General features: G+C 32.6%; 4 protein-coding genes across 4 annotated transcripts; 2 read left to right on the top strand and 2 right to left on the bottom strand.

The window, feature by feature from the left end:
* Window positions 1-2,641: 2,641 nt before the first annotated feature.
* On the bottom strand, window positions 2,642-3,862 carry LOC130798696 (chlorophyll a-b binding protein of LHCII type 1-like). Its single transcript, XM_057661795.1, has one exon. It carries the CDS (start codon window positions 3,697-3,699, stop codon window positions 2,899-2,901), a length of 801 nt encoding a protein of 266 aa, XP_057517778.1. The 5' UTR covers window positions 3,700-3,862; the 3' UTR covers window positions 2,642-2,898.
* Window positions 3,863-6,287: 2,425 nt separating this feature from the next.
* On the top strand, window positions 6,288-9,258 carry LOC130798773 (9-cis-epoxycarotenoid dioxygenase NCED5, chloroplastic-like). Its single transcript, XM_057661869.1, has 3 exons — window positions 6,288-6,304; window positions 7,177-7,363; window positions 8,680-9,258. Exons 1-3 carry the CDS (start codon window positions 6,288-6,290, stop codon window positions 9,256-9,258), a joined length of 783 nt encoding a protein of 260 aa, XP_057517852.1.
* A 3,272-nt stretch (window positions 9,259-12,530) lies between these two features.
* Window positions 12,531-15,207, top strand: LOC130798695 (S-adenosylmethionine synthase 2). The gene is made up of 2 exons (XM_057661794.1): window positions 12,531-12,697; window positions 13,763-15,207. Exon 2 carries the CDS (start codon window positions 13,766-13,768, stop codon window positions 14,939-14,941), a length of 1,176 nt encoding a protein of 391 aa, XP_057517777.1. The 5' UTR covers window positions 12,531-12,697; window positions 13,763-13,765; the 3' UTR covers window positions 14,942-15,207.
* A 1,529-nt stretch (window positions 15,208-16,736) lies between these two features.
* Window positions 16,737-27,170, bottom strand: LOC130798694 (LL-diaminopimelate aminotransferase, chloroplastic). Its single transcript, XM_057661793.1, has 10 exons — window positions 26,848-27,170; window positions 26,674-26,750; window positions 26,466-26,533; window positions 24,568-24,684; window positions 24,050-24,112; window positions 22,714-22,818; window positions 22,443-22,493; window positions 21,949-22,269; window positions 18,237-18,443; window positions 16,737-17,250 (listed from the first exon to the last, which is right to left on the bottom strand). Exons 1-10 carry the CDS (start codon window positions 26,937-26,939, stop codon window positions 16,957-16,959), a joined length of 1,395 nt encoding a protein of 464 aa, XP_057517776.1. The 5' UTR covers window positions 26,940-27,170; the 3' UTR covers window positions 16,737-16,956.
* Between the last annotated feature and the right edge of the window lie 243 nt (window positions 27,171-27,413).

The following is a 27,413-nucleotide window of genomic DNA, read 5'->3' as shown; positions in this document are numbered from 1 at the left end:
TCAATGTCGTTGTAATTGTTGTGACTTCCTTGTGATACTTGTTCATTGGTATCTTGAGGATGATTCCAGGAATTAGTAGCTTAATAGAATATTTACATCTTCCTATGGTAAGAAAATGCGAGTGTTTTCAAGTTCAAGGTATTGTTCTCTTACGAGTTCGAAATTGACAACGATTACTATAGAGCACTACAAGACTTGAATGTAAATTACAAATGAACAAATACACTTTAAGAAGAAATTCTAAGAGAACGATACAAACCAAAATAAAAGTAGGAACCTAGAAAACAAGAAGGACAAAGAAATGATTATAGAATATTGGTGCGTCGAGAAAGAGTCCCTGTCTTAAGAACGTATTTTGGGTGTATCTCCAATTCACAAAATAACACACTACATTCCCAAAGGTTAACACACCATCCCTTCTTGTGCGTGCTTACTATGATACCCCGGATTGAGATTTGGCTAGGATTGATAGACTACTCATATTAATAAGGTGCATCTTCTTTTCATGGGAGCCCATTTGCTAAGAACTCCACAGTTAGCGTGCTTAATGGGGAGCAATCTTAAGATGAGTGACCTCTTGGGAAGTTTACCTAGGTGCGCACGAGTGAGGTCAAAGTGTGCTGAAAAGACTTGTAGGGCCTGTCTACAGTCTCCATGAGTAGTCACTAGTGGTCTGAGGGGCCGGGGTGTTACACTTACTCAAGAAGGATTGGAGCAATCAACACAATAACCAAGTCGAATATAAAAAAATGTTCTAGAAATAATAAGAGAAAGAGTATAGATGAGTATATAGAATGTGTAGTAGGAAAAAGATATATGAGAATTGCCAATCTTGTAAACTTGAAAACTCTTTATATAGAGTATTCCCAACAACTATAAAACATCAATATAAATGTGTAATTAAAATGAAATCAAGGCTAATTACTCAAAGAAATAAAGGGGAAGTTTATAAAAGGATGAAAGAACAATTAAGAGAGATAAATAGCCATTGAATGCTCCTCCAACCCTTAAACTATCTTTATAATATAACAGGTATTTCAACTGTGACTGTCTCCTATTGGTTTGCTTTCTGTAGCTGCGGTCTAAAGCATAATGCAAAGCATCAGTCGCATTGTAAAGGTGACTGTTGTTTTCTTTTTGTTTTCTAATGTTTTGAATTAACTTCATTTGCAAAGTGCATGTTGTTCACTACAACTTGATTTTTACTTTCTGTGGGAATGATTAAATATTTTATTGTTCTTAGAAATGTAGTTCAACTTTTTTACCCGAAATTTGCTTTGTGCTGTCATCTTACAGTAGTGTGAATGTGTGATGAAAGACTCAGGTATAATCATGGAGATGGAACTAAAACTACCCTGTGATGCACATGATAATGATTGGAAATATCTAGCTGTTACTGCTTTTCGGTTAATGTTCTATGTCAAGGTGAGTTAATTTGATGGCTGCTACATTCGTACTTAAATAATACCCAATTGATGAATCTGTGACATTGTTTTATCTGCTTTCAGGTTTTCTGTCTGTTTTGTGTAGTGGCTTGCTCTGATGCTACCCTCACACTGCGTGCCCTTTTGATCTTCCTTTTCGTTATTGATCATAAACCTTATGCCAACCAGTTGAATTAACTCTTTAGATCTGTAGGTTTGTTTTATTCAATGTAGATTTAGCTGAAACCTTTGAAATTCTTTAGTGAAACCTGTGAGGTTGTGATTATAGCTTTGAAGAATTCAGCAAGATGAAACCTCTTTCCAATAATTTTCATGTAACACAACTTAGTGAAGCATAACAATTGGGATTCTTTTTATACACATAATGTAAGTTAAATATAGGAAACTTAAGATCATTACAAATATCTTCATGTGGCTTATCATGATTGCTATGGAAAATACTAAGGTGGAGAAAGACATATCTTTAGCCCATGGTCCATTGGCAAAATACTTCAAACTTGGACTTCTACTGTAGAGCTAGTCAGTGGGACATCAACAATCTGGAAATGAGGTTCAAAGAAACATAAAAATCCGTCAGAATTTGTTTACACGTGACTTCTGGTTTCATCCCAACATTGAGACGTCGCTTCCTGTTTCTCGTCTTATATTTCTTACGTTTTATACAGAACCATTATCAGATTGTTGTGACTGGTGGAGGAATGCAAATGCTTAAGATCCCCTTTTCTGACAAGTACAAGCAATGATTGAACTGTCGATATTTGATTTACTTATAAATTGGTAAGCAGAATTGAACTATCGATATTTGCTTTGCTTGTAAATCAGTAAGCAGAAGTTTATACCTGTTTTACATTCATCTTGAGTCTATATATGTGCATTGCTGCAGTGTGCCTTTGCTAAAACACCAAGCAATTGCATATATGATGAATGATTGAGTTCTGGTTTTTTGGTTGCCCAAATGATCTCACTAATTTTGACTTGATGGGTGATTTTTAGGATCATTGTCTTTGTATGTAGTGAAAGACTTAAACTTACCATCGTTGTTCTACTTTATACTTGATGATCTGACCTGAACTTACTTTGTCCGTTGGAATTTTTTAAAACTCCTAATGAGAATCATGATATCCTGTTAATAATAATTGAATCTCTCCTTGTATAGTATGATTAATTTTGGTTAATTTTAAGGAATAATTACGATATTTCTTTAATTGCAGATCAAAGTAGAAATTTCGACTATATAATTTACAAGGAAACAAATTCCATTTTTAAAATATGGAGTATTCCCCAGTGTTACATAATTCACTAGTTAATTCGCTTTTTGAATTCGTGATTCGCTCAAAATGACCCAAAAAATAGCCCAAAATCGACCATAATTCGCTTTTTGCGATTCAGGATTCTCGTGAAGATTAGCGAATCATGTGATACTGGTATTCCCTTTCTTACTCTTGGATTAATCTTATTTTCCGGGGACAAAGTTTGTGGCATAAGCCCATGCATTGTTGTTCACGGGGTCTGCAAGATGGTCAGCAAGGTTCTCCAAAGGACCCTTTCCAGTTACAATTGCTTGAACAAAGAAACCAAACATGGAGAACATAGCGAGGCGACCATTCTTGATTTCTTTCACCTTCAACTCAGCAAATGCATCTGGATCATCGGCTAGGCCAAGTGGGTCGAAACTGCCTCCTGGGTACAAAGGATCAACAACCTCACCCAGGGGCCCACCTGCAACCCTGTAACCCTCAACAGCACCCATGAGGATAACCTGGCAAGCCCAGATGGCCAAGATGCTTTGTGCATGGATCAAGCTTGGGTTGCCCAGATAATCAAGACCACCCTCACTGAAGATTTGGGAACCGGCCTTAAACCAAACTGCCTCTCCGAACTTGACTCCGTTCCTAGCGAGAAGCTCTGGGAAGACACATCCCAAAGCTCCGAGCATAGCCCATCTGCAGTGAATAACCTCAAGTTCCCTGTTTTTCGCAAAGGTTTCAGGGTCAGCTGACAATCCTGCTGTGTCCCATCCATAGTCACCAGGGAACTCGCCGGTCAGGTACGATGGGGCCTCACCAGAGAATGGACCAAGGTACTTGACACGGTCTGGGCCATACCATGGGCTTCCAGAGGTAACTTTGGGCTTTGCAGCTGTTTTCCTCATTGTGATTTTGCCATTGCTTCGGACAACGGCTGATTGCTCTACTTGTGAGTTCAAGGGGACAGCCTGCCCTGTAAATGGGGATGATAAAGCCATAGTTGCCATTATTTTGGATTGTTGAAGGATATTTAGGGTTACTTGGATGGTATTTTGGTTTGACGATGAATTTGTTACTCTTCTGAAGCCTTTTTATATAATCCAAAGCCGGTCCACCATTCTATCTTATGTGGATATGTTGAATGTAAAGCTTCTCTTTGATTGGTTATTGGATATGATGACTAGATTTTGGCTCTAATTTGCATTTTTTTGGCCATTCAATGCATTTTATGTTGATTATGTTCGATGCAATTATTTTGTCTCTATCTAGTTCTATAACAATTTATGAATTTTTTATTACTTCAAATTTGTTTTTATTTTATTATTTTGCCTAAATAGCTATCAAGATAGCTCAAATGGATAGGTGCAATTGAAATACTACGCTATCGAGCTATACTATAAGGGTTTGTTTGGTAATTGATACTAAATGGTGGGAATAGTAATAGAAAATTAGTATAATTTTGATAGAAATATTTCTTGACTAGTTTATTGGTCATGTTTATTCTTCTTCAACAATCTCATATTCTTTACGAAATTCATTCCAATGAATTACCATTTGAAAATATGGTATTAGGTGCTAATGAAAAATTGTAAACAAAAAAGTATTTTTATTATCAAACTTCATTACCATGGAATAAATGATATATATCATAAAAATTTACATTTTAAATAATTCTTATTACCACCAATTAGTATCGATAACCAAAGGGGCTGTCAAGATTAAAGGAAACATTTTATTGAACTTCACAAGATCAATAACACGAGTTAGAATGATTTGGATAAATTGAACGAAGAATGACATAAAAAAAAATAGAAATGAATAGAGCAGAAGAATATAGGTTGATGATTCTTGGAATTGATTGTTTTGGTTTATGTAACTTATTTTGTTTGAAATAAAATTATGACATATATTGTTGTAGAATACTTGTATGAGAGTAAATAGATTGCATTTTTAAGTTCATGATTGTTTGTTGGTCTTTTTAACATTTAACTGATTTAAGGCTAAGGCTGATTTTGAACCACTAAAACCCTTGTATTAGTCTTTCATTCACTTTCATCTCCATGAGACCTTGACAGTTTAAGATTCCCATCCTTGTCTTCTTGGATATGTGGAGAGAAATAAAAGATGGAGGGATAAAAAAAAGGCATGTATAATGAGAAGATAGGTTGAAAGAAACAAATAAAAAAATGTTCTTAAATGTGACGGACAAGTACACCTATTAAAATGTGATCCGACTAGAATTCACTCAAAACCCAATCGGAAATTTTGATTTGTAATTCGAAAATGACCAGATCCAAAATTGCCTAGAAAAACTATGTCAAACTTGACCTTTTGATCATTTTTAGTTTTATGTCATCATTTTCAATTCCACATCATCATTTTTAGTCAGATTATTTCTAGTCAATTTTTTTTATTTGCATCAATATTTTTTTTTATTGTAGCCTTACAATAGTTATATTGGTCCTTGTATGTAAGAAAATATTTTTATTTTTGGTCATGACACATAATACTCTTTTTTTGATTTTCATCCAAACATTTAACTTATAATTTCAAGTCAAAAAAAATTATTTTTTGGTCTGAAACAAATTTAATGGGAAAATTATTTTCTTAGAAAAACGATCAAGGTTGAATTTAACAAGACTAATTTTAAAGAAAAAACTATCTGAAATAATCCAATCTTTTCATGATTTTCTCACAATAATCTCACCTATCAATTAACCATAAATAATCTGAACTTTAAAATGTATTTTCCTAGAGTAAACTCGGTAACTTGATGCAAGTTTTTTTTAAAAAAATAAATTCAAATACAATGTTATATATATATATATATATATATATATATATATATATATATATATATATATATATATATATATATATATATATATATATATATATATATATATATATACATATATATATATATATATATATATATATATATATATATATATATATACATATATATATATATATATATATATATATATATATATATATACATATATATATATATACATATATATATATATATATATATACATATATATATATATACATATATATATATATATATACATATATATATACATACATATATATATATATATATATATATATATATATATATATATATATATATATATATATATATATACATACATATATATATATATATATATATATATATATATATATATATATATATATATATATATATATATATATATATAATGTTGGAGAAAAAATTCTGTTTTGTTTTTATCATTTCAAAATTTTTTATGTAAATTTTCAAAAGTTTTCTCTCATTTTATATTAATTTTCAGTTTACGTTTTTGGTGAATTACTTACTATAGCAGGTCATCGGGTTACCCAAGTTTATTCTAGGCAAATACCCCTTATAGTTGAGATTATTTATGGTTAATCAATAGTTGGGATTATTCATGATTAATCAATATTTGGGATTATTGTAGGAAAATCATGAAAAGATTGGATTATTCTAGGTAAGTTTTCCATAAAATAATATATATCCATCATCTAAAAATTTTAATTTTCTTAATATCCGTGAACATTCATTGTAGAACAACGTTAAGGAATGGAAGGAGTATTTGAGTATGTGACATTTCTTGTTCACGAATTCGAATCTTAATCACCCCTTCTTTAAAGAAAAATATTTTGCGTCAGGTTTAAAGAGAATTTGTGTTTATCTACTTTTCTAGCCTAACAACTCTCGTGTGATAAATCGTGTTAAAGTATATGAAATATCATACAATACCAACTAAAATATTAAAATTTTTGCTGAGTTGATTCCTTAGTTTATTGTTTTACCGAGTTAGCTCCTCGAGAGATGTCCAAAAATGATTTGAATAAGTTTTTTCTGGGTCAAATTTTAATTATTTCTTCTTGGTAATGATTCAACTATTTATATCACTAGACTCGGTACTCCCTCAATTATTTAATTAATTAATTGAAAAAAAATCTTTTTCTTCCCACTTTCATGAATTTGCTAGGTGGCCAACATGTTACATGTTAAAGTTTGCTCCATTAATTTGCTGATCCACACTAAATTTAATTAATTATTCAATATAATCTTTGTTCTATTTATTTATTGAATAATTTGCAAACTACGACTTTAATCTTTAGTAGTTTTACGAATTATAGTTTTAAAATTTAGTTTTTGCGAATTACAACCATCAAAGTATTTAAGTTTACATGTTCAAGCCAAAAATATAGAATTTCAACTACTTAATCTAAAATTCCAACCAGTGTTTTAGTATAAACTTTAATACTTTAATGGTTGCAAGTTATAAAAAATAAACATTAAATCTGTAATTCACAAAAATGCTAAATTTTAAGACAATAATTCACAAATTATTTCTTTTTATATTTTAAATATATAAACTTCATGGGTTATAATAGTTGTAACTTGTAATATCTATTTATCATGATTAAAAACTGATATATTTTCATTTATTTAATTATAGGGGGCCATTCGGTAAGCTTGTAAGGTTTGTGAAAGCCATTTGGGGGCCTATATATGATGGGAAGCACCTCCAAGAAATACTAAAAAATGATTTGAAAGAGAGAAGGTTGCATCACACACTAACTAATGTTGTCATTCCAACTTTCGCCATTAAGACGCTTCAACCCGTTATTTTTTCTTCCTATAAGGTTAACACTTTTATCAACTAGACAACATCAAAATATTTATTATTGGATATAAATTATATATAAATAAATGAATAAATTTTAAATAGAGCATCGTTCACATAAAATTAAATTAAAATAAATATCTTATGATTATGAATTGTCAATTTTTAAATGGGTGAATAGTGCTCAATATTAATATTACTATTTATTCATTTTAAATAAGAAAATAAATATTAAATGGTTTAGAATGAAACAAGATAAGGAGAAAGTGCTAATTTTTCAATACTCTGAACTATATGCAGATTTCAAGCTACCCTAATATGTATGCAAAATTATTGGAATATGTCTAGTCACATCAGCAACTCCTACATTTTTTTTCCTATCAATTCGAAAATGTATATGATGACGGAAAGACACGAAAATTCAACCTCATTGATGGTGGAATTGTCACCACCAATCCGGTACAGTCAACCATAAATACTTTCTATCATTTTTTGCGCTTCCAATCATACATACTAATAAAAATATTGGGAATTTGATCAATGACATCCTTAGGAAGTCTTGACAAATGAAATTATTTTAGTGGTGAATAGTTGTTTTCATAATAATATTTACCTAATTTAGAATTTGATTTTTTAGTCGATGATAGTTTATTACATGATAATATTTATCTAATTTAGAATTTGATTTTTTATTTAAATTGAAGGTAAACTGAGTAAAGTTTTTATATACATTATTAGAGCAAATTTATAAACCCGACCTATAATTTGATATGTTTAATTGAATAAAAAAGTAATATCATACATATTAATAAAAATGTTGAAAAATGACAAATAACATCCTTATGGAGTGTTGACAAATGGAATTATTTTAGTGGATAATAGTTGTTTACATGATAATATTTACCTAATTTAAATTTGATTGGAGCTAAATTAAAAAAGTATTCATATAATTCAGGGAAAATTACCTAGAATAATTCAACCTTTTCATGATTTTCCTACAATAATTCCACCTATTAATTAACCATGAATAATCTCAACTTTATAGGGTATTTTTCTAAAGTAAACCCGATAAATTGTTATAGCAAGTTTTATTTATTTTAAAAAAAGATAAATTAAAATAAAATGTCAACAAAAAATGTGAAAAAAACAAAAAAATTATGATTTTTTTAAGAGTAAATTATAATAAACTACCTATTCTATACCTCTGTTTGCAAAAAACTACTTTATTTAAATTGTTTTGTAAAAAATTACCTTATATAATACATTTCTTTGCAAAACACTACCTTATAACGGTTTTTACCGTTTGACCGTTTAACTTAACCGTTGACGTGACAGTCACGTGACCTTATAAACATTTGCTTCTTCTTCATTTCAGCCTGTTTTGAATCTGTTGTTGCTCCTTCAATCGAAGAATTGCATGGCCATTCCGGAATTGGCCGACTTCTGTTATTCTACACCCGTGCATTGTGCGGTCTGGTAGACCAAAATAATGGAATTGGAGTAGCAAATGCTGGAGTTGTCTATTTTAACAACAGACTTTTAGCAATGTCCGAAGATGATTTACCATATCAAATTAGGGTTACTCCTTCTGGGGATTTGCAAACTGTAGAGAGATATTCCTTTAATGGAGAATTGAATTCTACAATGATAGCTCATCCCAAAGTTGATCCAGTTTCCGGTCAAATGTTTGCTTTGAGTTATGATGTAGTTAAGAAACCTTATTTAAAATACTTTTATTTTAACCCAGATGGGCCTAAATCCCGAGACGTTGAAATTGATTTTGAAGCACCAACAATGATGCATGATTTCGCAATCACTAAGAATTTTGTCATAATTCCTGATTCTCAAGTTGTGTTTAAGCTTCAAGAAATGATTCGAGGTGGTTCCCCTGTTTGCTTACCTCGCCATTGCTGAACCATGGCCGAAGGTTTCGGGTTTTGCCAAGGTTGATTTCATCAATGGAGAAGCTAAGAAATTCTGTTATGGGGATTTTCGATTGAAGAAGGAGCAACAACACATTCAAAACAGGCTGAAATGAAGAAGAAGCAAATGTTTATGTGATAGTCAACGGTTAAGTTAAACGATCAAACGGTAAAAATCGTTATAAGGTAATGTTTTGCAAAGAAATATATTATATAAGGTAGTTTTTTGTAAAAAAGTTTAGATAAGGTAGTTTTTGCAAATAGGGGTATAGAATAGGTAGTTTATTATAATTTTCTCTTTTTTTAATTATTCAGAATTTTTATGTGAATTTTTAAATTTTTTCTCCAATTTTACTTTAATTTTCAATTTATTTTTTGGTGAATTACCTATTGTCATCGAGTTACCCAGGCTTACCTAGGACGATACTCCTAAAGTTGAAATTATTCATGATTAATCAATTAGTGAGATTATTGTAGGAAAATCAAAAAAAATTATTCACTTAATTTTTAAATTACCATGAGGATTCATTGAAGTACAAATACAAAGCAAATCCTGATTCCAACCTTAGTCGGTTACTCGGTCATCTGTCGACTCTAAGCTAAAAATATCTTAGTACAACCAAAATTGACTTAAAATCAGTTAGGCTAGTAAATAAAGAGTAATATCTATCTATAATTATTATTAAAACAAAACACTGTTGACATTATTATTATTTAAAATTGCTTACGTATTACAATTTCAATAAAAATTTTCCCTCTAATACTCAATGATGATGTCATTGCTATTATGACTACTATTTATATCTCTTATTTTATTAATTTTCTAACTATGACTATATGTAATGCTCCAGATTTAGCTTGAAAAATAATTGATAAACTATTCATATCAACAAGGAGCATCTTCTTTTCTAGGGAGCCCATTTGCTAAGAACAGGTGCGCACGAGTGAGGTCAAAATGCGCTGGAAAGACTTGTGTTGGTTTTTGGGGCTAGTCTACAGTCTCCAAGAGTAGTCACCAGCGGTCCGAGGGGCCGAGGTGTCACACTATAATACTGTTCATATTGGTAAATTTTGCTTTTTATGTCATATCCGAATTAACTAATCATATATATTATTTTCTTTTTCATTTATTTATAAATTTTTTTTAATTTTATTTATTAAATGTGTATTATTTAGTGTATTGGATATTTAGAGATGATTGAAAACATAATATACTTTTATTAAGATTTTTTTTTATTTATACCATTAGTTACTTAAATGCAATGCTTAATGCTTATGTGATTTAAGTTGTGATTATTTTTATGTAAGTCTTATTCAAAGAAAATTTTTATGTACGTCACTTAAATTTTTAATAACAAAAATTATTTTTTCGTTTAAATCTTTATAAAATAATTTTACATATTTTTATGTTAAATTTGGTATGTTATTTTTTATTAGAAAAACTCGTACTTTTTTATCGTATAACCCAGGTATACAAAATTATATCAAATCTATAGTCAATTTTTGTTTTCTTTTATTGTGATTAATTTTTCATAAACTAAATTTTCACACTTATTTGCTCGCGCAATGAAAAATATGATATAAATCATATAATATTACAATTTATGTAATGTATAACTACTTAGAGTGAAATAAAATATAATTATAATGCAAAATTAATTTCTTAAAATTTAATTTCTTAATTTATACAAATATATCAAAAAATTTAATTAAGCCATGCATCGCATATCTAATAATAAAACAATACAATACGGACCATAGTCAATTTAATTGTCAAACTTTTCAAGGATAATTGAGTAAAGCTTTAATGGGAAATAAGTTGAATTTTATGCAATTTTTCAACAAGTATTTTGAGTTTAATGGAACTTATACCTAGTCACCAAAGGGGACCCGCCTGGAGTTATTTAAATCTAATCTGATTGATTGACAGTAGAGGTGTTCGACGGGTCATACGGATCAAAATTTAAATGGGTTGGATCGGGACGAGTCATGTTAAATGTTAAACGGGTAGGGGTGGGTCAAAGATCGTTTAGATCTTACCCACTTTGACCCAGTTTTTAAAAGTTCATAAAAAACTTTTATTCTACTTTATGGCTCGTTGAGTTGGCCCACCTATATATATAATAATATTATACAAAGATATAAAAAAAGTGGTAAAATATTTTTTGCAACCAATTCCTATAACTATCCAACCTGGCCCGATCCTTTACACCAAAGGCCCGTTAATGACCCGGTCCGCCCATTAAACATCTCTAATTAAGAATGAGTAAGATCAAATCCGTATACAAAAATCAAAATAGAAATAAGTAAAAATAATTACGAATTTATCAGAACATCCCAATGTACATCTCTATCGAGTCTAGTAGCACTTAATTAGCTTCAGCTTAAGCTCAAGCCAGCTTAATCCCCTCCTTTTTCTTTGGTTTCAGGTTCAGCCATGCATGATTAAGAACATATAATCAAATTAATTAGCACATGAAATTTAATGGTTGGTGAGTAGTAGGTACAATATTGTCCTTATCTCAATTTTTGGTAGCATGACGCACCGACCTACTTGGGTACTCCTCCTTTGTTGGAATATTAGTCATAATTTGCCTTAATTATATTTATAGATATGACCCACAAATTTTATTTAAATTCTATTAAAATGTAAGCATAATAACTACAATAAATTACATATGCTATTAAAATAAAATAACCACCATGTAATTTACATAATAACATTGAATAAAGCAATATAAACAAAGAAAAAATGTTAATTAGGATGGATGAATTTTGATTAATGAAAATGAAATAGGATGGAGTAAAATTCGTTGATTTAGTAGGTAAAATATCCATGAGTAATACACAATTAAAATATACTTCATCTGTTTCAAAATACTTGTAATGTTTGACTTTTTTACACAATTAAATGCACTAAATCTATATTTTTAATATTGTATAATAAAAAATAACAAAAATTTAATATTAATTATCTTTGTATTGAGACGAATTAAAGAAGATCCCGCTTAAATATGAATTAACTTATAAATTAATGAGTTTTATTAATGTCTAATAGTAATAGTCTAATAAATTTTTTTATTAAGTAGGTAGATTAAGCAATGTACAATTAAAATTGGTGACAATGTAATGAAATTTGACAAAGGAAGGTCTCTCACTCTCGCTCACCAAACAAAGAAAGATAAGACGCACTTTCAACAACCCACCATTAAAAAGTAAAATAAAAGATGCAGCAAACCATAAACCTATTCATCAAGTAGCCGGTCACATTACCAAACAAATAACTTCTCTCTCCTCCTATAAATATGGAAATCACTTGGTGTAGTTTGTCCTAGTTAAAGTTTTATAGTGCCGCAATCCCATTTCTTCTTTAGATCTCCTTTTCCTCTTAAGGACTATTCCTACATCTTCCTTCTATCCCAATTTCCAAGGTACCCTTTTTTACTCTTCTTTTGTTTCTTTTCATTTTTGATTCATTTTTTGTTTTATTGTTTTGATTTGTTTGTTGAAATTCATGTTTTGTTATAGCTTCTAGATCTGATTATATACCCTATAAAGTAATGATCTTTATAGAAGTATTTATTCATTTTTTAATTTGGAAAACATAGATCTTTTAATCCCCTAGTGAATGTATATTCATTGTTGAAAGATCTGATTTTTTTGACCATTTTTATGATGGAAATGAAAAAAGATTGTGTCTTTTTGTTGGGCTTTTTTAGATCTCATTATTGAAGTTATTGTCATATTTCATCGTCACATCTCACATCTAATATAATATTAGTAGATCTGAAGATTTGGCATTATTGAATGCGTTTAAAGTTCAATGATATACTTTTTAAGGTTGTTCCTGCAATAATATTCAATTACTCCGATATCATTAAATATTGAGATTGTTACTGATAGAACCATGGTAACCAGGAGCGGAGCAATAAATGATAAATGATAAATTCTAAAAATTATGATGTTTTTCTTACTAACTTTATATCTTTAAAGTTTATACACTTAAGGTATACTACATAAATAATTAAAATTCATTCTCATTTTTCGGGATTTTGTATGGTCAAATATGTTGAACATGCTCGTACATGTTGAACATGCTATCAGTTTAGAAGGTAACTTAGCGTATGGTATCTCTGTGTTTAGAAGTTGTAGATTCCCTAAAAAGTTGCAAATTTGAAAATCTCATATACTATAATAATGATCTAACTGTATTTTGGCTCAGTTTAGGCCTCTAAAGTACAAATAGTAGGGCTGTTGGGAATCTTATTCCTCCGGATTTTGTTACCTGTATAGGAATTTTAATCATATTATATGAAATATTGATGAACAAACACTGGGTATTGGAATCTAGAGGAGGTGTTTCATTAATAAGGTCATGGGTTTTCTTTCTTACACTACATTTGTGGATATGAGTGGAGATAATTTCATTACTTGTATAGTTTTGACTCATGAGTGAACTTTGCTGAACTTGCTTGCTTGGATTTGTGCAAATGTAGGAAATGGAGACCTTCCTATTCACCTCTGAATCTGTGAATGAGGGACACCCCGACAAGTTGTGTGATCAGGTTTCTGATGCAGTGCTCGACGCTTGCCTTGCTCAGGACCCCGAAAGCAAGGTTGCTTGTGAAACTTGCACCAAGACCAACATGGTTATGGTTTTTGGTGAAATTACTACCAAGGCCAATGTAGACTATGAAAAGATTGTTCGTGACACATGCCGTGCCATTGGCTTCACATCCGACGATGTGGGTCTTGATGCTGACAAGTGCAAGGTCTTGGTTAACATTGAGCAGCAGAGTCCTGATATTGCCCAGGGTGTACATGGTCACCTTACTAAGCGTCCTGAGGAGATCGGTGCTGGTGATCAGGGTCACATGTTTGGATATGCCACCGATGAGACTCCTGAGCTTATGCCCCTCAGCCATGTTTTGGCCACCAAGCTTGGTGCTCGCCTCACTGAGGTGCGTAAGAATGGGACCTGCGCTTGGTTGAGGCCTGATGGTAAGACTCAAGTCACTGTTGAGTACTACAATGAGAACGGTGCTATGATTCCTGTCCGTGTTCACACCGTCCTCATTTCCACCCAACATGATGAGACTGTTACCAATGATGAAATTGCTGCTGACCTTAAGGAGCATGTCATCAAGCCCGTTATCCCCGAGAAGTACCTCGACGAGAAGACCATCTTCCACCTCAACCCTTCTGGCCGATTTGTGATTGGTGGACCACATGGAGATGCTGGACTTACTGGCCGTAAGATCATCATCGACACATACGGTGGATGGGGAGCTCACGGTGGTGGTGCCTTCTCTGGAAAAGACCCAACCAAGGTGGACAGAAGTGGTGCCTATATTGTGAGGCAAGCTGCTAAGAGCATTGTTGCCAACGGGCTTGCTCGAAGGGCCATCGTGCAGGTGTCATATGCCATTGGTGTCCCAGAACCCTTGTCTGTGTTCGTGGACACCTATGGAACAGGAAAGATCCCCGACAAGGAGATCCTAAAGATTGTGAAGGAAAACTTTGACTTCAGGCCGGGAATGATCTCTATCAACCTCGACCTCAAGAGAGGAGGCAACGGACGATTCCAAAAGACAGCTGCCTACGGGCACTTTGGACGAGATGACCCCGACTTCACCTGGGAGGTTGTGAAGCCCCTCAAGTGCGAGAAGGCATAATGTGGGAGGTTGCCACAGCCCACAGGTTACTGTTTTTAGGTCCTTAATGTTGCTTAAATATGGGAATTATGTATGCCTATATACTGTTTTTCTTGTCTGATTTTTTCCATTGAAATTGGTTCTGATTTCAATTTGATTCTTGTACTCATCCAAAACAAATGGAATATTAATTTGCATTTTTGGCATAAGGAGTAGATTCTAAGTTTCTAGCAAATACAATGCTATTTCTTACCTTTGACAATAATATTCTTTTTGATCTTTTGGCATGATGAACCCTCTCCCTATATATTATTATTTGCAGTTACTGCCAAAGTGTTGTCTGAATCTCACTTGGTACCAACTATTCTCTGTCCCATGAAAATTGCAACAAGTATAAGAAATTTGCAATAAGTGTAATTTTTCACTTTATTAGAGTGGGGAAAAAGTTGCTTCCTTATTAGGAGTAGGCAGTATTGTGTAGATTCGATGAAAAACAAGTCGACTGTGTAGATAGAATTAAAGAAAGTATAAAATTCTAATAAAACAAAATTATAGCAAATTCCGATTCCTAGACGGACAAAGTAGAAGCTAATTTGATGAAAGTTGTCTTCTTTACCGGATAGTTTTTGGCCAATGTGTACACAATGCATTGTGTCGACTCCTATCTAAGCTCCGGTTTGATATTTTTGTTGTGGATAGGAATAATGGCTATGTGGTTGTCTTGACTTATATTCTAATTGAGTTGATGGTTAATAACTTTTATTACAAATTAATGTAAAAATTTGTACAATGCATCGATGATGATTTATGTAACTCGTTCCTTTCTGTCCTAAATGTTAAGACTTCATAAATAAAGTAGCATTTAGCTTTCAACTGAACAACCCCCAAGCAAAACGGGTTCAATTACGACAAAATTTTAAGACGACATTTATGATCTTGACTTTGGGAGCTCTATATTTCTTTTATGCAGCTCATGTGGAGTCTACACCAGGATTTATCTAATATATCCTTGAAATAAAGCAGACTTAAGTAAAATAAAAATTAGAAGAGCCACACTATTTTTTTACCTAATATATAGGTGAGGGATCCATTGAGAAGGATAAAAAGGACTCTACACTCTTGATATCACTAAAATAAAAAAAAATTTTAGTCACGATTGAGCCAAAAACTCATAATTGTAAAAGTAAATATGTTACACAGAAAGATAACTATGAAATAATTTTTAAAATGTTCTTAATTTATAACATAGTATCTTTTTTGTATATATAATAACCAAACAAAATTAAACAAAATTTCTTCTCACCCTTCTCATTTTAAAATTCTTTTTATTTGATCATATATATATATATATATATATATATATATATATATATATATATATATATATATATATATATATATATATATATATAACGCTTTTTATGATTTTTTAAGAAATTAATTACAAATCATAATTTATGGTGGATCTTAGACAGTTTTAAGCCCCAATGTCGTTCCGCCACTACATGGGGCAGTTTGCTCTGATCTCCTTAATTGAGAATGATGATATGTCGCGTAAAGGCGTGCAATAAGAATACTTCTATATAAGCTGCAGTAAGCTATGGGTGAACCATCCCTCATTCGGTGAGATGACAATGTTGGCATGTTGCACCAATTAAAGAAAGGGCAACAAACAAGCTCTAATTTTGTGCTTGTGCCTTGTAAAAACCTTAGGTTAGGCGGAAAAGGCAACTACAATATTAGGAGTAGATTGTAGAACGGGAGAACTACTGCTAGTATACGCTACGATATTCAACAAAGTGATACACAGAACTTGTCAAGCTGAAAACGAGAAATAAGATTACGAACACAAAAATGATCTAGAGACAAAGATTCATACATTACCGGAACATAGTTTTTTTTGCATCATGGTAAGTTTAAATTAGTCCTTGGCTTACAAGAAAAAATCAAGGAGATGGAATCATTATTTAAAACTTAGAGAAGACGCGATAGCTAAGAGTGTTGATGTCCAAAGCCCCAAGGATTCTTTGTTCGAATCACTTGTATAACTGCTTGAATCTTCTGCAGGCTTCCAGAATATTTTCCCTGTGACCGAAAGCACTAACCCGAACGAAACCTTCGCCACCAGGCCCAAACCCACTACCTGGTGTGGTCACCACATGAGTCTTTTCAAGAATCTCACCGAAAACATCCCAAGAGCTTCGGCCAGGAAAGTGCACCCATACATATGGTGCATTTGTGCCTCCGTACACATTGAAACCAAGGGACTTGAATGTATCCACTATTATGTTGGTATTTTCCTTGTAAAAACCAATTACTTGCTTCATCGCCTGCAAAATTTCCGAGCACAAATAATTTGGTTTTTGCAGCAAAGAAAGAGGATAGAGATGTGAATCATGTAGCTAAGTGATGAAAACAATTCATCCATAAGCCTTGTAAACGTGCATATAAATAATAGTCCGTGTGGAGAAATAAACCGGCTTCTCTGTAGCGATAGCAAAGTATGCAGGTGGATGCAGTATGCCCCTCATACACATAACCACCTAAAATTTTGATAACCATCATCCATGGCGGGTAAAATTTTCACTCACGCATGCCCCACATGGGTATGCATTTAAACAGCCCCACCACCCACTATGGCCAACAGGATATACCGATCATGGGTATACGCACCTTAATTATACACGCTTCACATTCACTCCACGTCGCGTTATATACTTCATAAATCTTTATAAATTTAATTATACATCTAATTTTGTTTAAACCATTCAATGTAATAAAATAAAATTAATATCCTTAATTTTTTGAAAACAATTTTTAATAAAAAATATACAAAATTGATATAAAGTAGTACATTGTAGATATAGGGCAAACGGATGGGTGGCTGGGATGGTTGGGTATAGGACGGATAAGACCTCATACCCACCACCTACCCACTACCCATGGCGAGTAGGACTTTTCATACTCATATCCACCAACTACTCACCAAAGTTATGCTCATACCCGCCCTAATTGGGGCGGATGTGATGCGAAACCCATATAATTTTACCCGTCTGCCATCCCTACTTCTCAGTTTTCAACTTATTGAAAGAGCAATATTCCGTGAGTTAACCCTTTCTCCATAATTCTTTTACCGACAAGTTATTTTCATCACTTTTGTATTTCAATTCGTTGATGCAGACCATTAAGAAAACAAAGGGTAGATACTAGAGGGTGGAAAAGATTCAAGAACAAAGAATTCCCAACACCTTAAAATTACACTAGATATTTAGAAAACCAAGTCGTATCAACTTGTGGACTAAAGAAAAAAACTGACCTCAAGGCCTTCAGTAGATAGGCAAGCTAAACCACCTGCTTGGGATATGTTGGAAGCCCCATTGAAGCAAGTACACACAATCCTATTGAAGTCCTTTGCAACAGGAAATCCATCAGAAAATAAAAGCTCTTTGGGCACAACAGTCCAGCCAAGACGAACACCAGTGAATCCAGCATACTTGGAGAATGATGCTGTCTCAATAGCAACCTACACAGATCATGAGCACATGTTAAATTTCATATAAGACAACAGCAACCCCAATTATAGAAAGTACTAACTGAAACACCAAAGAGGCAAGATCCATAAAGACTTAAGATTAGTCCAGAGGACCAGAATAAAAAGTTTTAGCTTATATTGGATAATATTTTCCAAACACCAAATTTTATATGCCATCGAGTATTTATGGAATGTTAATCTTCCATGTTTCCCCTATATAAGGTTACAACTAGGAATGTAATGATGGACTTGTAGAAAAGCAGGGACCACAAAAAATAGAAAATACTATGAAAATTCACATTGCACTAATTATGGAATATATAAAAAAGGTGTTGGTCTGGGAAGAAATTGAGACTCAGGGTGGCTTTATGTTAACCTATTGCACTTGGAGTTAATTCCAAGCTAATAAGCACAATCAAATCACAACTTCATGATTTTCTGGAGACATCAGATTACTCGTAATTAAAATTGTGTACATACATATTTCCTTCCCTCTACCTCAAAGAGTGAACACAAGCATAAAATAGAGCAAGTCATAAACATATCAAATTGAAAACAAATAAACCATGCCCCAAATGAAGCATTTGGTAGCAAAAATGTAAGACCATGAACGTCAGCCACCAGTTCTATTAATTTATAAGAAGCAGCATTTATGTTTCAATATTTCACTTATTCTTTAAACTTCATTACCAAGCTACTAGAGATGTTTCACAAGTATAGGTTGAACCAGAAAACCAATGAACCTTAAAAAGGATAACCTAAGATCCCTCGAAACAGCTCCCAAAACTAGTAGCAAAAAAAACATCGTATAAATATTTCTTCCTCCAGACCTAGTCACCTAGATGATGTTCCTATTTGCTACAGCATCATCAACCAAAAGATATGGATCAACAGTCAACACAAAAAGATAGTTTGCTTTCACTAAAACCTTTACAGAAATGCTATCAGCACAGAAACTTGAAAACCTCCAGAGGACCCAAGATTTCCAAATAAAGCTAGGTAACAAAAAGGATCACAAGGAGTATGATGCCTACTACCTGACATACTTGTGGAAAGACAAGAACATCCCCAGAACCAGTGATTAATTTAGGATATTTCATAAAAAGAATATGGGAGTTAGCAAAACTCGAGCAAATTTAAATAAACTCCAATCTTAGGATACTGTCTTGAGTTAGAGATTTTATTAAAAAATCACTTTCTTGACCGTGAATTTTGACAATAAAGATTGATTACATAGATGGGGAAAAATTAAAAATTAAAAAAGGCTTCCTAGCCAAGATTCTTTCCACATCCCAATTTTAATTTAGCAGAAAAGATTTAGAATCGTTGTACAGTTGTACTTGATGAACTGAAGGTTTGGACTTCGCAACCAATATAAGCTTCAAGGTATGGTCAATAAAGTTGTGCATTTGCAAGCTCATCTGCATATTATTAAAGTTATTCTACATATTCTTGAAGTTATTCTTAGTAAGTTCTTGATAGCCAAGTAACTCACCCTCATTTATCAAAGTCCATCTCAATCCTTCATCAACTTTATCCAAGAGCTAGCTGTGTCTAAGCTTCTATCTATCTTTTATTTATCTTTTTATGCTTTTAAATCTACATTTAAAAATATTTAGTATTGTAGTTTGGTTAACCTTTAGTTATTAGGGGATTTTCATTAATTAACAAAATAATGTAATTAGGAGTTTAGACAGCATTTTTATTAGGTTGCAAAATAATCTTCATACATGGAAACTAAAAGGGACACATCGAAAACAACAGCTACAAAGCTACTGTTGACGATAAGATCATGCAAGAACATGAGAAGTTTTCAAGTACATCGGTGTTTACACTAGAGAAGTTGCTTAACTTCCCTTTGTAATTTTTCAGTCAAATTGTACAACCACCAGAATAAATTCAAGATAAACAGAGGCACACAATAAGGAGGTTACTCAAACTAAACTAAGTGGGAGGTTAACTAAGTGGGAGGTTACACATGAGCATGGGAAGTTATGTAACTTCCTGAATCATACGTGTGGAGTGAAGTTTTATTGGCTACTCCTTTTTATTTTCCCCCCTTAAGTTAGATACAATTTCAGAATTCAATTTTTCCTCTTTAAATTAGTTAACTTGGGAAGTTATGTAACTTCTCTAAGTAGTGGATCAAGGGAGCTAATTCTATTTAGAAGGTAAAGGGATTGTTTGGACGACTAAAATGTTGTGCAGACAACGGAAGCAATAACACAAAACAATAAAGATTTAATGCAAACAATAAGAAAAAACACACCAAGAATTTACGTGGTTCACTATCAATATGATAGCTACGTCCAAGGGCACCGAGATCAAAAGTTATACTATTAAGATCATAAATTACAAAGATGAATCAAGAAAATCTCCTTCAAATGCCTCACTTTTTTGTCTTGTGTTTCTATAAAACCCTAACTCTAATTAGAGGGTTGTTCATATAGTAAACCTCTCTTGAAGAGATATTAGGGTTTTCAATTCAAGAAAACCGGCCCAGAAAGAGAAAAATAGTCATCTACATGACATGCAAACTAAGTCGAGTCGGCTTTCTCCTGGGGCCAAGAAACGCCGACTCGGCATTTTCTTCTGGAACTTTGACGTTATGAATAGTACACAAAGTCGACTCGGCTTTTTCCCAAGGCCAGGAAAAGCCGACTCGGCTTTGGCTTTTGGAAACTCATCTTCAATCCAAAAACTTACGCCGACTCGTCTCCTATTCCAATCCACCAAACGCCGACTCGACGTTGGACACTGGAAACATGCCCCCTTTGATTCATCTTCCCATATTTAAGACTCTAGTTTGAGCACCAAAATACCAACATAATACACCAAGGATCAGAGTATTACTCGCTTTATTTTATTTCCTATAAATAGCTTAGGTTCTAATACATAAAAAAAGATTATGAAGTACTTTCAAAAATGGAACTTTGTTTTACCTGTCTTTTCTTTTTTGCAATTTACCTGTCTTTTCCATTTGTCCTTGGATTGAGAATTAAGAGAAAGTGTGTTAATGTTTGGTGACTTGAACTAGTCTAGAAAATTAGAAGAACAAGATGAATAGGCATTTCCAGAGACTTGCGACGAGTCGTCGCTTCTGGGAAGGGAGCAGACGACAAATCGTCGCTCACTTTTGTAGCTTTGGTGGTTTCCAGAAACTAGTGACGAGTCGTCGCGTGTGGCATTAGTGAAAGCGATAGTCGTCGCTTCCTGTTCGATGTTCAATTGACGTTCCAGTAACTAATGACAAGTCACTTAATTTTAACTCCTTTTGTACGTGGATGACGCCAAGTTGGTGTCTTTCTAACACAAATCTTCATTACTTGCCAAAAAAAAATAAATTCCTAGAGCAATTTAAGAGCCACAATCAAGTATTCACTCGCCATCATGACCAATTTACACCGACCTATTTACCAATAAAGTAAATCACCCTAATACTGCATTAAGGACAAAATTCCAAAAGATGGAGTGCAATCAAAACACTTAATTTTACCTCCTTGGCTCCAGGAATTTCAAAGATTGAGCGTGGACTGTCATCCGAAATATACATTGCATATGCAGAATCATAGACAATGATTGACCCATTGTCCTTAGCAAATTGTACTAATTTGGTTAGTTGCTCTCTAGTTGCAGCAGCACCAGTAGGATTGTTAGGTGAACAGAAGAAAATAATGTTCGTCTTGCCAACGGTAGACAAATCTGGAAAGAAATCATTCTCAGGAATACACCTCATGTACTCAATTTTACCATACTTCTCCAAATCCTTCTGGTACTGTCCAGTTTGGCCCATTATAACACTTGAATCTACATATGCCTGCAAATTTTTTAATAAAGTTTTTGAAGATTGATAGAAGTTACACTAGAGCTACAAACTAAGGAAAACACTCCCTGTTCTCATCAACTGCACAAATAGGGAGATAGGTCCAAATAGGAAACATAAGAAAGTAATGTAACAAACTAACAATGTTGCACCAAAACATAACATACCGGATAGGACGGGTCTTGCACAGCCATTGTGACATCTGATCCAAAAAGCATCTATCATAAAAGAATAAATCAGGAATCATCAATCTTGATAACAAATAGGAAAGAACATGAACTACTCAGACAACTCAACCCATGCGCTAAAACACTGCAGTAAGCAATGCAAACAGACAATAGACTTGCAAAATAAATGGGAACAACCAAACAAGAGGCACATGCACAAATCTCCAAAATTGTCAAAATTCAATTTCAAGTCCAAAGTACAAAATCCAACCTGAAGTCGAGCTATGTCACACTTGGCTCCATCTGAGACAAATATATCACCTTCTTCAATGCCGAGGTTCCCATAAAATGTTGAAGCAATTGCAGCTCTTACTTTCTACAACCATAATCATCAATGGTCAGATAACACATGGGCAATACATATATAAAAAGGTAAGAAGCATTCTATGCAACATTGGGATATTTCTATATGATTTAATTTCTAAAAAATGATGCACAATTACAGTATTGTTACACCAGAGCAATGGTGCCTAGTGCTCAAAGAGTGAAGATGGTAAATATTAGCTCAAACCCAAAAAAAGAGATGACCTACGCAATAGCAGCATGGGAACAATCACCATTCATCAAAATCTTTGAATTAAGAATACACATACTTATCACTTGAGCTCTCTTCCACTCTCAACCCTCCAAAAAGGAATACTTGGTATGAATGCATGATTATCTGAGTACGTGTTTGTTTAGTATGTTTCCTCTCAGTCCTGATGCGTGATGGAAAGGGTCATTCTTAGAGAGTTCAATTAATAATGACCAAATAATCAACTAATGGACAAACCCCAATCTTCTTTGAGTTTATCTAAGACGTGTGTGGACTATCCCTTAAATGTTCACTTGACATTGATAATTGTCACCACTTCCCTGACACTCAGAATATTACTTTGTAATTAAACAAGTAGATCCATAGTTTATTCTTTAATTTGAGCCCAACAATGATTTTTCATAAACATCAGAGATTCTAACCAGGACAAACACCGCATTTACTTTCTTTTTAGGATGCATATATACACAAATACACATACAAATTCTCAAGTTTCTTCTGATCTCCCACATTGACTAGCTTCAAAAAAACCCAACTTCTACCAAATAAGTAATCCTATCAATGAACAATCAGAAAATATGATAGCTTCGGTAAAAAGGCATGCATTTTATTCTAACCATAAATAGCCATAAGAATCAAGAGCATTAAACACGAAAGTTTCTTTTCCTTGACCCATCAAACTCCATAATAATATTTGCAACAAATTTCACATAGCATAGTCAAGGTAGTTGGTACATCTTTTGAATCTTCAGAATTCATCTAAGAACCATTCAAATAGGTATGCTTAATTCGTCGTAAATGTTGGTACATTTTGCCAAAAGCCATCTTCTTGCTAAGGCCAACTTCAACCAAAGCTCGTTTGGTAAAGGCTGTTATGACTTACGATAAAATATTATGTATCAAACATATATGTGAATTAAAAATAATGTAAATACATTAAGAAAAAGCTTTTAAGGGGCAAAAAAAAAAAACAAAGCAAAGCAGGGAACATAGAATGTTGGACACTGCATACCTTTTCTCCTTGTTCAGCTCCATAACCACTATAACCTTCTAGTGTGGACAAATCATGTGCTCTCTATAAGTTTCATGCAAACAACATCAGGATAAAAAGAGAAATGTCAAAAAATATATTTATGTATGATAGACACACGTTCCCTCATTTATTACGAGGACTGAGGGAATTGGGACTCTATGAAAGCTTTTAAATCATAGCCTAAGGCATGTCTAAGATTAGTAAATATGAGACACATGTAGGACAACATTAGCTAAAAGAGGATAGGACAACAACCAACTAGAAAAGTGTACCAGGCTAACTACTTTGTTCAGAACAATAACAAAGAAGAAAACAATACTTAAGGAGCTAAATATTGATGGTGAATATCCTCATGAACAAGAAACTTAGCATAAGTAAGAGACAAACCAAATAGGCGTCGATACAAATTTCCAAACATATACCATAGGATTCTAAATTTACAATTTTGAAACATAGAAATCGCTTGAGATTTGACGTACTCAATAGAGAAAGCACACCTTAGCCATCGCAGATGTTATGACGTCAGGAATGGGCTCAGTAGTGTCACCAATTCCAAGGCTTATCACTTGAGCATCTGGATATTTTTCCATGTGAGCTCCTCTTCTTTTAGCAATCTGACTTCCAAATAAGTAATTTACATGGTTTGAAAAAGAATAATAAAAGAAACAACACATAAATAACATACCAGGTAATAGTTTCACTTTAAATATGAAAAAATTATATAAGCATAGATGCAGAGAAAAAAGAAACTAAACAATGCCTTAATAAATTACACAACACAAAAATACGACAACACAGAGCACATAACTTTAATACAGAGAAAAAATATTGTAGATCAGCACATTGGTGAACCTTGACCTTGCACAACTAATATATAGCCAATCAATAAAACCGAAAATTATTACGTAAATTTTGAATCAAAAGTAAAGCTTGACGCTCTTTTAGCACTTTAAAATTGTCTATAATCTCATTGACACTGTATTTGCTATTTGTCTCTAAAAGTATATTACAAAACTATTAGCATGAAAATCGTCGCCCATTTTATTACGAAGTCTTGTCTTCACTATCTTCATAATTGATTGTTTTATTGTATAGGATTTCAGTAATTCAAGTATTCACTTATTCAAACTAATTATTAAATAAAGATAAGAAAATTCAATTAAAAATATAAAACAAACCTTTATCCTTCAATTGTGGATGATAAGCTTAATTTTTTATTTTGTCGATTTCTCTTAATCGCTTTCTTCTTTTTTTGTTTTTTCGGTTGTTAAATGATAGTTTCATTCCTAATTTGATACTCCATTATTACTTCTAAAATTCTTTTTTTATTTTATTTCAACTATTCATCCTCTTCCTTTAATTGTGTTGCTTTTATTTGTTCCCCAGAAATTTTTGAAAATATAAAATGACAATTGTATATCAAAAAAAATTGCCAAAAATCTTGGGGAGGCGAAGCCCCTACCCGCCCCAACTAAGTTCCGCCAATGCTGCCATATTATATGCCCTAGTCAACATGACACTCTTCTTTTGAGATATAGAGGGAAGCAACCTAAAATTACTGACTTTAACAAAGCAATGGCATACAAGAATTCTTGAGGTTTTTATATCATTCACAAAACCTTTCCCAAGGAAATAAATTTATTAGTTTATAAATCTAATTTTGTTAATGACTTTGAAAAAAAATACTGACATTTTAAAAAGTTGTCTTATATGGACTATAATAAAATGGTTCGTAAAAATATGTGTGCTATGTGAAGTTGCTAATGATACAAATGAGGTTTGTAATCAAAGGTCAATCCAAAATGCCAACTTTGTTAGCACATAAGTAAGGATTGAAGGTTGATAAATCAAAATCTCTAATAACTCGCCTAGGCAGAATAGGGCAATGTATAAGAGGGATTCAGTCATCAAGCTCTTGTTGTGTGTTTTTTAAAACCATAGAATGGAAATAGGAACTTGTACCTCGTAGGTGCACAAGAATTTTAAAAAAGACATTCCAAAATATTACTAGATAAATTACCTCCCAATTCTAGCTATTCTCTAATAATAAATAAACTTTAAAGTATTCACATCTATGTTTTTTGTTTTAATTTTAATGGACTATAAAATTGAACATTAAATCATATGCACTTTTCTTAATTCTTCTTTATGTGAAGTTGTTTATAGTATTTGCTTACAAGGGTCAATCAACTTTTTCATGCACTATTCTTATTTTTACGTGAAGTTGTTTATAGTATTTGCTCCAATCCAAGGATCAATCAGTTTCGTTATCACTGACACCTTAAAGTTGCCTAGGTGAGAGGCACCTGACTCCTGAGGGTAATAAAATGTTGTAACCAAGCCATTCTTAACAAAAAAGCAGAAGGAATAAACAAAGAGAGAAGTAAAAGCAGACCTCGGGGAAGAGATAACCAGCTTGAAGCTTCGCCATATTCAAATTTCGCGAAACCTTAGTCGTGTAAGCTTCAACAAATTACATACCAGCATTTCATTAAAGTATTCCAATAATGCACAATCCAATCACATTTCATTAATTTGAACCCCAATTATAAAACATTTTCAATCAAATTCAAATTAGAAGACGAGGAAAATATGATTAATACCAGTCTTTTCAGTAGGCGGAGTTGCAACACATTTACAAACTCCGACATTCTTAACCTTAACAGCAACTATCTGAGCTCTGCAATCAATTTACAATGTTATTACTTTAACACCACAAATTTTGTAACAATTGAGAGTTTAATCAAAGAAATGAAATGATGATTGCGAAAACAAACCTTGAGGAAACGAAATTAGAGCGAACAAAGAGAGAAGACGAGGAAGAAGAAAGAGGAGAAGTTGCCGTTAAGTGATGATTAGCGACTGCCATTTTCGATTGAGAAATGAAGAGAGAAGAAAAATGAAGGTTTCTGATCCTATCAGTGAGATAAGCTGTTGGACAATACTACACGACTTGAGTTTCGTAATCGTAATATTTTTGCTCCCAACTAAAACCCTAACTAACAAATTCAACAATTGACGATTGATCGAGTTGTGTTGGCTTTGCTGTATTTTGATATAATCCGACTCCAATGATACTTGACCCGATAATCTTGGTTACACGTGAGAATTACTCCCTTCCTCCGTTTGGTTGATCTTGTTAGAAATGTTTACAAAAATAAAAAAAAAAATCTGTAAACATATTATTTTATTGAATGATAAATTTAATGGAAAAAAATAAGAACTATACACATTAAAAAATATTAAAAGGAAATTAGTGGAAAAAATATAAGAACCAGACTATTAATATACACAACTAATATAAAAAATATTTTTGTAAAGTTAGTAAAAAATATATGCGGAC

This window comes from Amaranthus tricolor, chromosome 13 (genome assembly GCF_026212465.1).
Source record: "Amaranthus tricolor cultivar Red isolate AtriRed21 chromosome 13, ASM2621246v1, whole genome shotgun sequence".
NCBI classification, from domain to species: domain Eukaryota; kingdom Viridiplantae; phylum Streptophyta; class Magnoliopsida; order Caryophyllales; family Amaranthaceae; genus Amaranthus; species Amaranthus tricolor.
The sequence above is the reverse complement of the archived record's forward strand: the minus strand, read 5'-3'. Positions and strand labels throughout refer to the sequence as shown.